At 39.7% G+C, this 17596-nt stretch overlaps 1 protein-coding gene across 2 annotated transcripts in view; it reads left to right on the forward strand.

Moving 5' to 3' along the window:
- The window catches only part of nme7 (NME/NM23 family member 7), an 18346-nt gene continuing 750 nt past the window's right edge, over window positions 1-17596 (forward strand). The window contains exons 1-11 of one of the 2 annotated variants that reach the window (XM_071923478.2): window positions 1-97; window positions 1794-1895; window positions 2076-2242; window positions 3150-3260; window positions 4881-4931; window positions 5151-5358; window positions 5462-5567; window positions 9500-9564; window positions 10327-10395; window positions 11338-11439; window positions 17391-17498. In XM_071923478.2, the coding sequence (XP_071779579.2) occupies window positions 95-97; window positions 1794-1895; window positions 2076-2242; window positions 3150-3260; window positions 4881-4931; window positions 5151-5358; window positions 5462-5567; window positions 9500-9564; window positions 10327-10395; window positions 11338-11439; window positions 17391-17498 (1092 nt within the window). In that variant the 5' untranslated portion in view covers window positions 1-94. The remainder of the gene's footprint in view (window positions 98-1793; window positions 1896-2075; window positions 2243-3149; window positions 3261-4880; window positions 4932-5150; window positions 5359-5461; window positions 5568-9499; window positions 9565-10326; window positions 10396-11337; window positions 11440-17390; window positions 17499-17596) is intronic. The other variant, XM_078285824.1, reaches the window with a different exon arrangement.

Below are 17596 nucleotides of genomic sequence, written 5' to 3' on the forward strand. Positions count from 1 at the left end.
ATGGAAACAAAGCAACGCCCGGGTAGCTAGCTGGCTAGCTACAAAATAGTAACGCTAGTCATCAAGTTATCTAGAGTCAGCCGATTTATCATCAATGGTAAGTCAGACATTTTATCTCCAATATCAAACCATTACAATATAACGTTACAAGTAAGTTAGGAATTTTAGTAGAACTGCATTCAAACCAATTGAAACGTGCTGGAACAGCTATTTGTTTGCTAGCATAGCTAATGCTAGCTAAACTCTGCTAACTAACGTTACACTGTGTTGCTAACATTAACGCCAGAAAACTCAACATTTCTCATCAGTCTTAGCAACGTTAGGCTTAAGAGCGGTTATTACATTGGCTTCTTGACCAAGCCAAATTAAGTATGTTATCGCTAGCTTTACAGCTTTTGGCGCCCAACTAACTAGCTAACGTCCACTAGCTAAAGCTGTAGTACTAACGTTAGCTAAGTTATAGTGCCAAACTAACGTTAGTTGGTAGCCAGCAAAATACCAGCTAAATGAATAGTTTGCTGGCTTGCCATTGACATTAGGATAATGATATTTTGTTAGTGGTATCGGGGGAGTATGGTAAGCTGGGCCACTGATACATTTTGAGTCTCTGTGGAAAGGGAACCCACCTGTCTCCACGTCAACCTTCTCCATTGTGTCAAACTTGTAGTTTGGAGTCATGTGTAGTAAACACCAATAGCTTGCATATATGTGCTGCCATGTCAAAACATTTGACCTGGCAAACAGGTGTCGGTACTTTCTCAACTTACTGTAGGGTGATATTACGTCAGGCCAACATAATTTCAGGATTCTGTTTGCGTGTTTCTTTAAAACTACAGGCATTTTTTGTTTTAGATCGTGCAATAAATGTAATTCACACCTCATTTACTTAGCTATCTGTCTAGATAGCTAAGGACGACAGCACCTCATAACACCTGATGGCCCCACAAACAGTGTGATGTATTTTCAGTTTAGTAAACATAATTTATTCCTGGAAAGACTGTTTTATGCATAAGCAGGGTGCCAAAGCTTGTTGACAGATGTTGAAAGGTACAGGGCACACACAAAGGACAGTGGGTTGACATAGTGAGAAAGGAGACTGTATTTCAACCAGAAGGCCCAGTTTCAAGCCCTTGTGATAACAAACATCTGCTCTGCTTAAGTGTCCTTGAGAAAGACACTGAATCCCCAGCAGCTCCAGAAAGATGTTTTGAATCAACGTGTGGTATCCGAAATGGCTTGTTATACTCCTGGACAGTGTTTTTGACAATGTTTCGATTTGTTTTTGATGGTTTTGATTTAAAAATACTTTCTGAATTGTACCTCTGTTTTATTATTATTATTGTTAAACTCATGGAGTGTAAACAAACCCCTATAAACTTAAATTTTTAGCGTATTGAAAATACTATGCTCACCTTTGAATCTTCTCAAGTCTAAAGGCAAGGCCACTGACAGAAATGCTGACATTTTTGTTTTAATTAACCTTGATAATTAAGATCATTATTATCTGATATTTTCCTTTTTCTCATTGAGGGTGTAGGTTGGGGGATGTTGTTTTCATTTATTGTTTCATAATGTGGGTGTTGTGAATCCCTTTGAGACTGTAACTATGATTAAGGGCTATACAAATACACTTGACTTGATTATCTTGAAAATTGATTGTTGCAGTACCTAAGCCTCATGGTGTAAAGCTGCTTCATGCTTTATGGTTTTTCTCTAGCTCAGTATGGCTTATTCTGCCGTCCTTTGTTTTCCTAATTTGATCTGTGCCTTGACGTTATCAATGTTTCTGTCAGGAGGATCGCTATGCCTTTCTTGCTGAGTGGTATGACCCCACTGCAGCTCTCTTGCGGCGCTACCAACTGTTCTTCTACCCCAAAGATGGCTCAGTGGAAATGGTAGGCTAAGCATTTACTACTATGATCACAAGTGCTATAATAAGTGCATTTGGAAAAACAGGACCATTTTACCTGCTCTGTGTAGCACATGTAATCAGATATTTCTCATAAAATTCAAGAACTGCTTAAGTCTACAACTAGCTAATTTCGATCAACTACAAATGTGTTTTTTATTTGCAGTTTGATGTTAAAAACCAGCGAATCTTTCTGAGAAGGACCAAATACGATGACCTTCATCAGGAGGATCTGTTTGTTGGGAACCGAGTGAATGTGTTCTCTCGCCAGCTCAATCTGATTGGCTATGGAGATCAGTATACAGCAAACAAACTTGGCAGCAAAAAAGAAAGGTATGATTCTGTAGGTGGTGCGATAAGGCCACATAATCCTCTCCAGTTACATGCCTTACAGACTTACTGTAACTTATCCCTGTTACAGTGGCACATATAATCTTCTTTCCAACATTATGTTGAGATGATACTAATCATCATTTTTTGTGCAGAATTAGGCTACTTGCAGGAAAAATACACTCCTAGCTTGAGCTCAGTCCTCAGTATGGTAAAGGAAAATACTAGTGTTCCCATTTTGCTTCATTTCCTTTTCTGCTCTTCTTTGCTACATCATCAACATCCTGTTGCATGGATTTGTTGTTATAATTTGAGGCAAGGTCCTTCATAATTCATATATTTTGTCAAAGCACCAATGATTGCAGGCTTGTCGAGCAGTGTCCGCTATTACTCAGTGACCAATTACAACGCAAGCTATATTTTTCCTGCTGCATGCTTTGATTTCAGTCCTACTTGTCGAGTAGCTTGACGGTGCCATTTATTGCCTGAAAAGGAAAAGCAAGTAATTTTCCTTCAGAAAGGTTAGATGAGCATGTCTGTTAGTGGGATATTTTCTAGTTTCAAACTGAATGATTCCCCATGAGTAGGAGAGTAATGCAACTTTGAATTACATATCTAACAACACAGCAGTGTATTTGATAGAGATTGGCAAAAACTCAATAACCTACATGTTGTTCCCCATGCTATATATCCATTCGACTGCAAGGTGGCGAAGAGTCATCTGTGTTTATGGCTGTGCTGTCTGATCTCGATGAGTCGCCTACTGTTGCCTCTCCAGGCTTCTGTGATGAATACCAAGCACTTCTGTAGCCTGCTGAATGACCGTCGTACTCCATTCTCACCTCATCTATTTTCTCTGTCTTTCTGTCTTCCTTTTTGTGCCTTCTTTTCCTCTCTCCCTTTTTTCCAGAACACTCGCTATGATAAAGCCAGATGCAGTTACCAATATCGGAGATGTCCTTGAATTGATAAACACTGCCAACCTGATTGTGACCAAAGCCAAAATGACAAAGCTTACATGGTAAGGTCAAAGCCTCACTGGTGAGAGTGTGGTGGGAGCACATTGCCAACTGTATTTTGCTGCTATTATAATATTAAAAGTCATACTATGATAATGTTTCACACAGAATCTTGTTAAAGAGAGAAACATAGACTATTTGGTGCCAACAGCCTCACATTTTCAGTGGCATGGCTCTGCTTTCTCACACATGTCAGGAACATATGGCATGCCAATGGGCAGAGGGGATTGGCATTTTCCTAACTACCTGCAGTTCGTTCAGGCAAAAGGGCCAACGGTAGTACTGAAAGCATTTTGTAATGATATTGTATCATTACTATTACTAATTATTTGCTACATTATATCATATTCATGATATGATCATATTATCAAACCAAATTCTCAGATACAGCAAGTGTCAATTATCAATCCATTTATGAATTGCTATGTAATGACAAACACATCTACTCAGTCATCCAACTATACTGATTGCTCTAACTGTTTTCTCTTTTCTACTGGCTGACAGATAGTTTAACCTAGTTTTTAGCTGACTAATTAGTCTCACTCTGAATTTATATATATATATATATACCTTTCCCAGTGGGACGGTAAATGTACATCTTTTGAATGGCAAATCTGGTAACTCAGAAGTTCTTGCGGTTAATGTGAGTTGAAAATACTGGACACAGTAATGAGAGTTTCGTTAGCTCAGTTGCTGTGGAGGTCAGAACCCCCAAGGGATCAAGAAATTATTTTGGGTGTCTTAGGAAGCGATCAAGTGTGACAAAATGCATTTGTAGAGATGCAAGGGCAATGGCATAACTGGGATAAGGAGATATGTTAAAGGTGTTGGGTATTCTCCATTTTTGTTGTTCATTAACTTATAATGACGAAGGCACTTGACTTGAGAACAAAGTAACAGAATGCTAGCCCATGTGCTATCCAGCCTGTCAAATAGGAGTGAAGGGACACATTAAAGGACAGCACCAGTATAAATTTTCTCTTGGCTCATTACCAAAATCATTTGGCATCAGTAAAAACTCAGACAACCTCTGTCTCCCATATGTATTGCTAGTCATATTTTACAGAGGCTATAAGCTTCCATTCTATTCTTAACGGCATCAAAAATGACTTCCAGAGACACACAGCTTAGAGAGGCATCATTCATCATTGTGAGTTCAGTTGACAGAAGTGTTGAGCCTTGGAAAAGTTCTTAGTTCTGCAGTTTGAAAGTGCATATAAGGGACAGGCTTATGTAACAATATGACCTTGAATTACTACAGGTTTGTAGCCAACTATTATATAAAAAATATTTGAAAGCACAATATTATATAAGACAATATTTTCAGCTCAGAACCATTTCTTCTCTTCCTAACGAATGAAGAAGCTAACAAAAAAAATCAAGATTAATCACATATAAAAATCTAAACTGATCTGGAATGCAAATTTTGTGAGTATACACCAAAAAGAACCAATTTCACACAACTGCCCTAATACTTTTGCCGCTGACTGTTGGCAGAAATGACAGGAAAGTAATTGACTTTTGTAAATCCCTTTGTCAGTACTCGGGTTATTCCAAAGAGTTAGCATTGAATACCTGAGATAATTTGGCCACTCATTAACATGTTTATGGTTTCCTTACAGGAGCCAAGCAGCAGACTTATACATGGAACATCAGTCAAAGCCGTTCTTCAAGTAAGTGCCTGTGTAAATGATTTGCCAGTTTTGAGTTGGTGTGAGCAAGCAGGGGAGGTTTCTGATGGCCAGCCATTATCATTAGCATAACATGTGACATTGATCCGAATGACATTGCAGTGACATTTGGACAGATATGATATAGCTTGCCAACTAGTGTTGGCAGGTAAGTATTACATTAGAATTAAAATGTTATTCAGGAGTTGATCAATTTTGCAGTAACCTGGTACAGTTTGTGTCCTCGGGGCCTGTGGTTGCCATGGAGCTGATGGGTGATGAGGCCATATCTATCTGGAGGAGGCTTCTGGGACCTACAGACTCTGCTGTGGCACGGAGGGAGGCACAGCAGAGTGTCCGTGCCCAGTTTGGAACAGATGGCATCAAAAACGTTGGGCACGGGCCTGACTCAGTCGCTGCAGCAGCGAGAGTAAGGATGTTATGTGCCTTTCCACTCCATATTTCCAGTAATAACTGTGTACTATATGTAAGTGCTTGTTTTTTTTTTGTTTTTTTGTTTGTTTTGTTTTTAGGAACTTGAATTTTTCTTTCCATCCACAATGGGTCATGGTCCCTCAAACACAGCCAACTATACAGACTGCACATGCTGCATCATCAAACCTCATGCCGTATCAGAAGGTAAGAAACCTATAGCCTATATATGTATATATGTCCCTACTACAATACACTGAATTATGGCTATTTCCATTTCACTACAAACCCAAAACTATGGTTTGTTTAATCCGGACCAAAGCCTCACCATTATATGCATACAAGTCTCACGTCCAGGTAGTTGTTGTAGGAGGATCGCCACCAAACCGTTGCTCTTGTATAACTCTTGCACCCCTTCCACTTATGGCTGTTAATGCATTTGCGTCACACAAAGCCACTGCATGGTAACCAACCTTGCCTTTGGATTTTTCCAAATCCTACCCTGATCCCTGCTCATGGAGCATGCCGCTGGAGCTCTGACCTGTGAAATGTGAAGTTCTCTGGACAGAGCTGGAGTACACACACAGCAAGCTGCTGACTGAGGGACCTGGAGTGGTTGTTCCAGGAGATATAAGCCCAAACTCGGTTCATTACACTGGCCAAGCTCACTGAGCTGTTTGATGAGATTGGGGGTAGATGGTGTCCTTAGATATATATTAATTTGATCGGGTATTTTTTGTAGATTTGATCTCTAGTGCTTCTCTTCACTGTAGGTTTGTGTGGTATCTCATTTACACTCTGTTTATTTTTGGTCTCCAATGGATGTGTCTGTTATCCATGCTCTCTCTTTCTTTCTCTCTCTTTCAAGAACACACATCTCCATCACATCATGTGACTTTCTCACTTTCTCATAGCAGACAACTAGCTGCAGAGATGAACTTGAGAACATTTGGAGCTGAGATGACATTTTGATTAGGAAATATGTAGCCTGGTGCGCAATGTGCATTCAACAAGAGCAGCAGTAAGGAAGTAATTAAAAGGTCTAAGCGGCATTAATTCCGTTAATGGTAGTCGTGAGTTTTAGGGTTCTTAATATTGTCCAATTGTTTCAAGGTTATGTAATCCCCAGTGTATTAGAGGACCCACGAGTAAAACTATCCTAAGTATAGCCATGCTTTATTTTGCCTGCCGCACATAATTGAGCAATTGTTGAACACACAATCAGCTGCAATAGCAACGTCCTTCAAAACAGAGTGATGGCATCAAAATTAGTTATTGAATCTGTTCACTGTGTTAAATGTAAGTTTTCATTCATTGTCATATTTTCATGACCTCATTCAAATGAATGGGAAGTAAAAATCTGAATGCGAGAAACTCATCCCAGCTGCATCTAATCTTGGTGAGTAGTTTATATTCTGGTTTTCATGGCGGTCAAGAGTCAAATAACCCCATGTTAAAACTAAGTGGAAAATTGCTTTAAGCCGTCTCACTGTGTCTCTTGATAAAATAAAAAAATTCCAAGGGGAGGACTGCCTGCTCTCCCACTAGGATGGCAGTGATTAAAAAAAGTTAGTGAATTTTTAGTGAGAAACAAGCTCTTGTATAAGAATCAGGGTAAAAGTTGTTCGGTGAAAACTAAGATTGTTTTGGAATTAGAAAATAGCAGCCATAAAGGTTCGCTGCACATTCAGTTATGAACGTTTTTATGAGTTGTTCATTTAGGCCAGGGGAGGGCTTGGCTATATTTTTTCCTAATGAGCCTCCATGACACACTGACTCTGATATGTTATAGGTATTTGCTATGATTACTTGGAAACAGAAAATCCAAAATACTGCTTGGGTGCTCAGGTTTACCTTTTTACCATTTACACTGGTGTGGAATTTATACCTGACCAAGATAGCTGCCTTTTTCTCAAGATATGGAATTCAGACATACCATTACATGTCCTCTATTGTTATATGGTTTACCTTTATGACCAGAACTCATTGCCTACTAATCTGGTTGCAACTAGTTCAAAGCAAACATTCAAATCTTTTCAGCACTTTATTGCCGATTTATGATTTTAGTATTCTTATCTTATCTAAGTACTGCCGTTACTGCTCCAGTCTCCCTCTTTTAAATTCAAAGTAAATTAGTGACGCAATTTTACTGTTGGCCTATTTTTAGGGGAGGAGTTTATGATGATTAGCATTTCGAATGCATTAAAAGCCTATGTGATCAAGAGGGGTTACATCTTACATCTTACTGTACTGTCTCACTATTTGAATCTGTCGACACAATATTTACCTTCGGGCTGAAGTGACTCCTTTAGTCTGAGCCAAGAATAGTAATCCAGCCTGAAGGGCTCAGTCAATTGAGCACAAACTGGGATTGTCAATCAGTTCAAAGGCCAGTTGTAGCAAAAGCTTGCTTTGATTTACCTTGAGGTTCAATTCCGAGGAGAGCTTGTGCTGTCTAGGATGTACAGCCAATCACAAAGGTGACTGAAATCGTGACTGAAATTGCGCTCGGTCATGACTGGAATAGAGAAGCATCTGTTGCCAGGCACCCAGAATAGGATCTCCTAGCAACAGTACCAGCTGCTTTTGGGAGCTGTAGTGCGTGTGCCTGTCCTAGGCAGGCAGTCGGGTGCTGCCTGGGAGGGCAGAGAGGACACAAGAGGGGGGGTGGGCGGGTAACTTAGGCCTAACACACAGATAACTGGAGTGTGACCGAATGCTTACGCGGTTGAGAGAGAAATTGACGGATTGATAGAGCACCAGGTGTAGCACCTGTTCTGGTTAATATAGAAACTGTAAATTATGATGTACACACAGCAGCATGTAGGAATAATGTAAAATTTAGACAACTTGATATCCTGAAAGATATGCAGGCTACATTTTATCAGGATGTCAGACTGAGAGTATGAAGCTGGCACCCTCTTTCAGTTTTGCGTGTCTGCAACAGTCTAACCTTGACTCCCTGTACAGGAATAATGTCTCCTCTCCTCCAATAGCACAGCCATCTGTAAGGCAATCTCCCTGTATTTTGTCCATCCACAGGAGACACTACAGCCTAGGAAGGTTTCAGCATAAGATAGCATTCATAATGTCTGAATAAGCATTATAATGGCTTCGTACCAACTACATAGCACAATCATTAATACTAATTCATGCAGCAAGTCCGTTTTTTATTAAGTGTTCATGTGTTATCTGTCTTTTGTGCCATATTGTCATGAAGTTGTTTTTATCACTCATCTTTCCAGGTGCTCATTTCCTTCTCTGAACATTGGTCAAAGGGTTTCTTCATCTAATCAAATACAATTAGCTGAAAATCTTCAGTATCTAAACACACCAAAATGGAATAACATCTATATATATAAAAGCTCTATACCTCAGGTCCAGCTTGTAATGTAATTACATTAATTACCATTCTGATGCCAATCAGTTTGCACAATCAAGTGATAGTTAATGGATCATGTTTAATAAATACATTGTTAAGTTCCTGACTTATATCTTTCTTAAAGGGGGCATCTCACTTTAGGCACAACATATTTTTATATTAAGATATACCATTTTGGTGCATTTGGTCCATTTTTCATACATTTGTGTTGTATCACCCACTGTGTTATACACTTTGATATTGTCCATTGTTAATTTCCCTCCAAACTCAAGACAGTTTTGTTCATTTCCACTGGGTCAAAAATACTGAAAAGGTTGATACTGTCTCAGGGTCAGAATGCCATCTATGATGCCAACACATAGATAGGACTTTATGACTGATAGGCCTTTATGTGTACCTTCAGACTCAGTTCATAAATAAACTGAGTGTGGATGTTAGTGCATTCATGAGAAATAAATACAATTAATACCCAAATATCATTCCTTACATTCCTTTACTATGTTTGATGTGTACAGCCCAAATGCTGCCATTTTGCTACTGAACTAGTGATCTAAACAGTTTCACTTTAGTTAACTGTGACTGACTGCTATTCCAAGGTCAATTTGGTTGTGATTAAAGGGTTAAAGGTTCTTATTACCAATAGTCTTAAAGACTTGTCAATCTGTGTCAACCAGGTCAATGTGGTTTTAAGGAAATTGTTGTATTGTCATGCTCCCAGTCTAGCTTGCAGAAATTAACTACTTTGATGTGTTCACAGGCCTGACTGGCAAGATCCTGAACTCAATATCTGCAGCTGGATTTGAAATCTCAGCCCTTCAGATGGTAAGAGATTAACAAATAATTCATGAATCCCCCTCTCCTCATGCTTTGGCATGGTGGAAACTGTGTCATACCTTTTTAGGTAATGGATTGCTATGGTGAAAATGGACCTTTCCCATCCTACCTCTCATATGCCCATGCAAATTAGCTTTACTCTGTAACTAAAGGGCATACTGTATTGGCTTCTCTGATCTAACCTGACCTCATAATCGAACTCAGCATCACTGCTGCCAACAGTGACCTTTCACAATAGTGAATGTGTCTGTCCTGGCACTGGTAGTGGAGTGGCACAATATGTCCATTCATTTTGCCACATCGGATGTGATGCACATTGTGGGCCCTAGGACAAAATAAATCAATCACAGTTTGTCACTGTGACCACATGCAGTGCATGTTATGTGTTTAATAAGGGATACAATTACTGCATATCAGCAATCCCCAGTGTGCTTTGGTTCTAAAGATGTGATTTTTCATGTTCCTGATGTTCTTAATAAATTGGGTAATACATTTTCATGGGCATTTTGTATAAACAAAGTATATAAAGATAAGGCCATTTGTGATGATTGAGCTGTTGTCGCAAATCTAAGCACAGATGCATACACTGAGATGAAATGTTCTTTTGATTAAAGCGCTCTCCCTTCATTGTGTCCTCTTTTGTTATTTCAGAATTCATTTCCAGAAGGGCAATCTCCATATTCCCTTATTTAATTTTGAATTGCTCATTTTTTATGCTTGTTGTTCTTGATTGCTATTTTGTTTCCACAGTTCAATATGGACCGGGCCAATGCAGAAGAATTCTATGAAGTTTACAAAGGGGTTGTAACAGAGTACCCTGTGAGTATGAACGCTACATTATTATGGCATCATGAAAAGTATCTCCGCTGTACTGCACTGCACTTGTGTCACTTTATTGTTAATCAAAGTACAAGTTTTGGCCAGTCATTGATAGAATCAATACATTTATGTTTTATAAGTATCTTTTACAGGAGTGAGGAAAGATGTCACTGATCATGTAAATAGCCAAAGGTTATGAGAGAAATGGACCTGCCATGAACATAAACTCATAACCATTAAAATAACACTTCCCTCTCCTAGAAGTATATAAGTGAAGGACTGTCCATGACCCAGGTATTGTTTTATAGTGGCAGTAACTGGCTTGCAAAAGAGCCATCTGAATAGCATGTCTCCTCAGGAAGAGTGTCAGGGGAAAATGTGCAATCTGTATGCATGGCTTGTGATGAGTTTATCCTGTCCTTTTGAGAGGTGTCATAAATTTCTGAGTCGATGTAGTAAGTGTGCCTGCTTACATTTGCAGCTAAAACACACAAAAACTGAGTTTGTTCGAGGCTGCACAGATGTCTTGATAAACTGCTGAAACAGCCTGAGGAAGGGGAAATATGACCTCGACATATTAGGTCTAATCTTTTGTGGGTGGATGATTTATTTAATTGAGTTTATGTCCATTGTTTATCTGGATTGAATGTATATTGTAGGCCTGTTGGGTATTTTTGCCATTTCTCTCTGTGCATTAATTATCCATTTGCAATGCCTCAATCTTTAAGATTTATAGAATGATTCTTAGGCCTCGAAGCAAAATTCTTACGAGCTTTCAAACTCAAGTTTGTCCAGTTGCTTATTTGTGCAGTGTTCAAGGTCCTACACCACTGTTTTTTTTGTGAGCTGCTGATACACATATCTGTCTTTAGATTACTACAGATGCCGCAGTCAGTATTATGTGAAACAGCTTTAACTCTATCCCTGCTCCTTCCCCTGCAGAGCATGGTGACTGAGCTGTGTTCTGGACCCTGCATGGCCCTAGAGATCTGTGGCACCGACACACCAAAGACATTCCGGGAATTCTGTGGGCCAGCTGATCCAGTGAGTCAATGCTTATTGTGAGAAATTACTGTCCATTTCCTCATCATTTTCTAGATTAGTAGATTGTTCAACAAGTAAAATTTGATATACAATGAAAGTCAATACATCTCCTACAAATTGTCAAAACATATTTTTGGAGACGCCCCTCAAGAATGGAGTGTTCTAGGTATTTGGTGTTTGTGAAAGACAGAGGTAACAGAAAACACTCTCAGAAAATGACATTTCTGGTGTACCATATTAACAAATGGTTATTTTTGGCTGGGCCAGCACGTGGCAATAGCCACAGCTGGCGACAGGTCCAAGAGTTAGTTCCGGCTGAGTTAGACAAGTTCAACAAGGTTAACAAAATGCGGACCATATTGAAATGGGCATGTGCCAGCCAGGGCCTGTGATGCCTTCAGGTGCGACTCATTCAGTGGAGGCGTTTGTCTCTGGCTTGCTGCCTGAAATGGGGAGGGTCTTATGGCTATGTTAGATTAGCAGAAACAGATATTCGGGTGTTTGTTCTGTTTGCATAGTTTTGACTACCACATTGATATTGTCAATAATGCTGACATTGCATAATATTAATAGTCACTTTGTCAGTGAAAAGCGGTAAACCATATTAATATGGTCTTTTATCAGATAGTTTGTTAGTGGAGCTTGCTAGCTTTAGCTAGCATTGAGAAATCTGAGGTAGAGCGGAAGTATAACTTCTGATATCTTTGGTCGCGATTTCGATTCTAAAAAAGAAAAAAATTAAAAAACGGAGGCCATCTCTGTGGCTACATCGGCATGTAATTCCTGTGTTATTGCGCTGTGTAGCAGTCTCGTTTTTTGTTGGGGGACTTTCCAAAGATTAAATTCTTCAGTTTCTGAACGCTGGAAGGCAGAGGTGGTGCAGCCAATCCTGCGGGTGCTGCTTCTGTCATGCTACACTGCACCACTTGCATCACTTCTGTGGGTGAGGCAGGCTGTGTCAGAACAGCAACTAGCCCACAGTTATCATATTTTGTCAGTATTACTTGTAAGCATCAGAAATAACACGATCATTTCATGAAACTGTTGATTTTGTTGTTGCGTTTAGTGCAAGAGACTGCTCAGTGCACATGATTCAAGTTAGTGACACCTGAGCTGATAACAGTATTTTTGAACTGCAAGAGTTTCACAAAAGGTTGAACCAATTTCCCCTTGAAATAGTTTTATTCAAATTAGATTTTGAGAAAAAGTGGCATCTTTTTTTTTTTTTATATATATATATATGCCATTACCAGTGACAGCCCAATAATGGTGTGGGTGTCAGTGTGTGTGTGCTCGTGTGTGCCGGCGTGTGAGTGCGCGCACATGCATGCATGCGTGTGTTTCTGGACACTGTGGAATCAGTGCTGCAGGGCTATGCTGGTGCGTGATGTGAAATCTAATGATATGACGCTGTGCCTCCAATCACTGTTTGGTTACCATAATAATGAGGAACTACACATCTGCACAATTTCCCTACAAATCTAGCCATTATCCATGACTCAACTTTGTATCCTGTTGAATTTGGTAATGATGGCAGTTACTCTGTCTTGCCACCTTAAAATGTCCTAAGTTCAAAGTGTGTGTGTGTGTGTGTTTGTGTGTTATCATTTTGTATCTTCAGTTTATGATTTTTTTTTTTTTAATTGAACATTTATTTATTGTTTAATGTACATTCTGTGCTGAGCTTTCAATCCTGCAGGTCACACTGTCAAAACGTTACTGTGACTAAAGATACAATGTCACCACAGAGCTGGAAGATAAGTGTTACGACTAATTGGCTAATATTTTCCAGGTCACGTGACACTATACACCACAGCTCAATGATTGCCTTATGGTGTCAAAATAAGTAGGCCTATTCTTCAATCCCAATAGGACATGCCTTGATTAAAGTTGTCCATGCTGGGAAATATTTCTTGCTTGCAATAATAGACTGCACAATAAGAGTCTTAGTCTAACAAGCCTTGTAAAAATGTATTTGGCATGTGGAGGATGATAAGCCTATACATTTGATGGCTGAAATTACAACTTTTACACAACTTTATTATAGCTAGCTATTATATAGCTCAGTCTGTTGCAAAAAGACTAATCCTTTTATCACCATCTTTTGTTTGCAACCTCCTGTTTCTGTTAAGGACTCTGTGAGCTTGTTATTGATGTTTTCTGTACAATGCAGCCAGTAGGTTACCTCCTTAAGGTCCTGATTGGCTTCAGAGTTTACTGACGTAACAGTGAGGGCAAGCTGTTTTGTCACTGTGTGACCTTAAACTAACCTCAGTATTGTCTGACAAATAACCCTACACATTACCTGCCCTGCTCCTCAGGGGAGTTCAACCATTTGATACATGAGATTAGGAGAGGAAAGTGGAAAGTCACAGGAGCACAGTGACAGTGACATCCCAGAGAAGAAATGATGTAGAACAGATCTTGCTGGTGTAAGCTAGCTGATGAGGTTACCAACAGGGTACTTATGTGTGTGAGTGGGTGTGTGTGTGTGTGTGTGGCTTGATGTGACATGTTCACAAAAATATATCAAGTGCCAAAGTACAGGCATGTTCTCTTTTCAAATGCAGTGTGTCAAGACATTCCAGGCTTCATTATCAGGATGATGGACTGGGCTAGACAAACACTGATATGTCCAGTATCACTTATATTGTAACACCGGGCTGTGTGAAGAGGCTAGAGTTTCTATTAATAGTTAAGGGTCGGTTGTTTGTGGTAACAATAGGCTATTGATTAATGTCAGGTCATTAAAGACTGATCTATAAATGCCACAGGTCTTGTGTGGATAAACACATGACCTGTAGAGTTGAATGGATGGACTGATGGACTCTGAACCCACTTTTATCATATAAGAACTGATTTAGAGTTGATGGCAGACAGGATCAATTTTATTACAGTTGCCTGTTACAGAAGAGAGCAGAAACATCAAATGTACACTGTGAATGTTTGTATTCACCAGCCTGTAACTAGGTGTCAGATGTCTTTCCAAAAAGGATCCTAGTGCATCCACACCTCCACACCCGCGGCTGCCTTGCATTGCTCTCACTCAGTCACGAGATTGTGCTCTGTCTTGTGATGCGTCCTGATATCAGAGTGGACAGACACAGCAGTCTTCTGTTAGCCACTCTCACCCAGCCTGCATACTCTACACCCTTTTCTCTTTTGTTCTTGGGGTCTGGAGTCTCTTGGCCTCTCAATATACACTTTCCATTTAAATCAACAGCTTGGTTAAGCATCAATCCAACAGCTATACATAAGTAGTTCACTGTGATCACACCATGCAGTGTGGCCTCACATTGTCATAGACTATAATAAAGCACCTGACTAACTGTGACTGTAACTGTGACTCTGTCTCCTAGCTTGTATGAGATCATCAAACAGGCATCAAACAGATACAAAGCTATTAGCCTTCCATCTTGTATGTTAAAAATATGCTTCACCTATTGATTTTCATCGGTGTAATGCTTTTGTGGAAAAGATAGTAGGCGTCCCTGGTGGCTACTGTGCTGCATTTAGCGCACCACATTACCCTCACTCCCTTTTTGTTTTTAAGGACATTTCATGAACAGCTTATCTGTGGATGACCTGTAACAGATACATCTGGGTAGGACAAAGATGTCTTAGTATGATACCTGACAGGCACCTTAAATATAACACTAGAAATTAGGCAAGGACGAGCAGTGCTAACAGTGATAGGAATGGATCACGATTCTTCCTGTGAGTATGGAAATGTTCTGTGAGATAAAAGGCTAGTTGTCCCTGTCTGTTTAGCCGGTGTGACATCTGTGTCATCAGTATTGATGCCCTGTGAATCATTTGTACAGCGCATGGAATGAGTTTTTTGCCTGATGTCACTCAGAGGGCAGACACACCAATCGACTAACACCAATACTTTGAAAATGTGAATTTAATAGCGTAAGAAGTGTTTTCTCTCTGAATTTTTCAATTTATCACATGCTAGGATTCCAGAACCAGTGAATCACGATGCCCATCAAAGGTTGAATAGTCGCCCACACAGTATTTCTGAATACATTTTGAAGACACCTGTCATCACTAGAGATATGCATGCCATTCTGTTATGCTGTCAACTTGTTCAAATCATACATCCTGTTTTCTTATTCGTGAAAGGCAGAGGTAAGTGAGAAAACACAATTTCTGTAGTTTTAATCACATGGGAACGCTAACCAGCCCGATTATTTTCACCAAGCATCAGTTACACAGTGACAAATAGTTTTTAGAATGTCTCCAACTGCGGTGTCTCCAATTTTTGTTTACATTTTTCAAAGTTACCCGTCCACTTTCATTATGCATTTCCCACAGGTGACTAGAATAGGGGTAGCAGATTCATTGGATATAGCATAGACTTGTAGCTACCAGGCCACTCTGTCATGGCTTGTCTTTTCCACAAAAGCCAGCAGACCTTATGTGAGCATCAGTCCAGCACACTATGGGACTCATTAAAATCAAATTAAGCTCTCTAACAGCAGGTCACTCATGGGTAACTAATGTAATTACAGAGAGCAGACTTTGGCTAAGAATTCTTTCATTGCTAATTTCCCTTTTTGCCATCTTTGGCTCTGGCTTCATATAGAGTGGGGCATGTAAACAACAGGCTACTGCCTCGTCAAGGTCACTGTACAGACGAGCTAGTTATGCACAGGATATAGCTACTTTCCTGAGACACAAACCCAAGTCTTACCTACTCATCCTGTTTATTGTGTAACTGAACTACCAGTGTGGCTTGTTTTTTCTTATTTATTCCTTTCACAGTCAGTTTTGTGCTATAGTGTGCAACAAATTTAACTAAGGGACTCATTTTCCCCAGGGGTTTGTTTTCAAAGAAAGTTAATAGCTTCGAGAAGAAGGCTAGGCTAGTTTATGACCTTGAAACCCGTTCCTGTCTTTTGTGTGAACACTCAAACCACTGGAGCGTAACGAACTTGTCATAGGAAGTGGTTTCCCCTCTTTAAGACGGAGTCAAATTCTTTGCTCTACAAAACAAACCTTTGGTGGTGTTATGGGAATGACTTTGTGCCTTGTTCTTGTTATTTTGATTCATCTGTAATGAAGAGAAAGAGGGAACATTGCAGTTACAATGTAGGTCTTAGTTTGAAATGTCTGGTCATGATTTGCTCTAATGATGGAACATGAAGTTACTTGTAATTTAGGCATGGGCTATATTCACTCGACATTACTGAACTAACTATTGGCCTACCCCAGAATGATATGGAGCTTGGAAAATTGGAGCTGCTTAACAGTCTCTAAGATAAAACATGTTTGCACAGGATCTTTTTTTTTTGCAAACAGACCTCTAAAAAGCCTTATCATGTGCTCACGCCAGTGTAGGTTTGAGTATTGTATGCTGGATAGTTTGTACTTTCCATTATCTTCCATAGAGATGATAGTTTTCTTTCTAAAGTGATTATTTACATTACGGTCCCTCCCCAACAGTGGACCCTGTGGGAGTATTGCATTTCCTTGAGGCAGAGATTAGCAGAGGGCAGACGAGCCAGACTGTGACCTTGGGAGAGCCTGAGGTTGAAATGAAATGGACAAATGCTCTTGATATAGTTGGTACCTGAAATCACTGCCTTTTAGAATTGGACTAAAAGTATGGTGAACACTGACAAAAATCTTTAAATTAAGTCAAGAAATGTGGAATTTCGAACTGGAAATTGTGTAGGAATCCTAGCAGAATGGAAGAAGACATATCAATAGCTCTTGCAATATTAGTCCAAGGAACTGAGACTATGCTATACTTAATATATCTATGCTGATTTGCAGCGTGTTTCTTCTGTGTTTTCTCACTTCCGCTGCGTCACCACCACATGTCCAGCTTGTGTGCTATTGAGTTGAATGCTAATAGGATGACAGATGCTGTATCAGTGAAAAAAAATCAAAATCACTGTTTTGGTGCATTATCAGTGAAAACAAATGTTTTCATTCAACAGGAAATTGCACAGCATCTCCGTCCAACCACGTTGCGAGCTCTCTATGGTAAAGACAAAGTGCAAAATGCCATCCACTGTACAGACCTCCCTGAAGACGGAGTTTTGGAGGTAGGTGGTATTTCATTGACCCATGCACATTCATTCTTGACAAGAACTGTAGAATACACCCACATTAATCATCTGTGTAATTCTTCAGATCCTAGGAA

Source organism: Centroberyx gerrardi, chromosome 9, assembly GCF_048128805.1.
Source record: "Centroberyx gerrardi isolate f3 chromosome 9, fCenGer3.hap1.cur.20231027, whole genome shotgun sequence".
NCBI lineage: Eukaryota > Metazoa > Chordata > Actinopteri > Beryciformes > Berycidae > Centroberyx > Centroberyx gerrardi.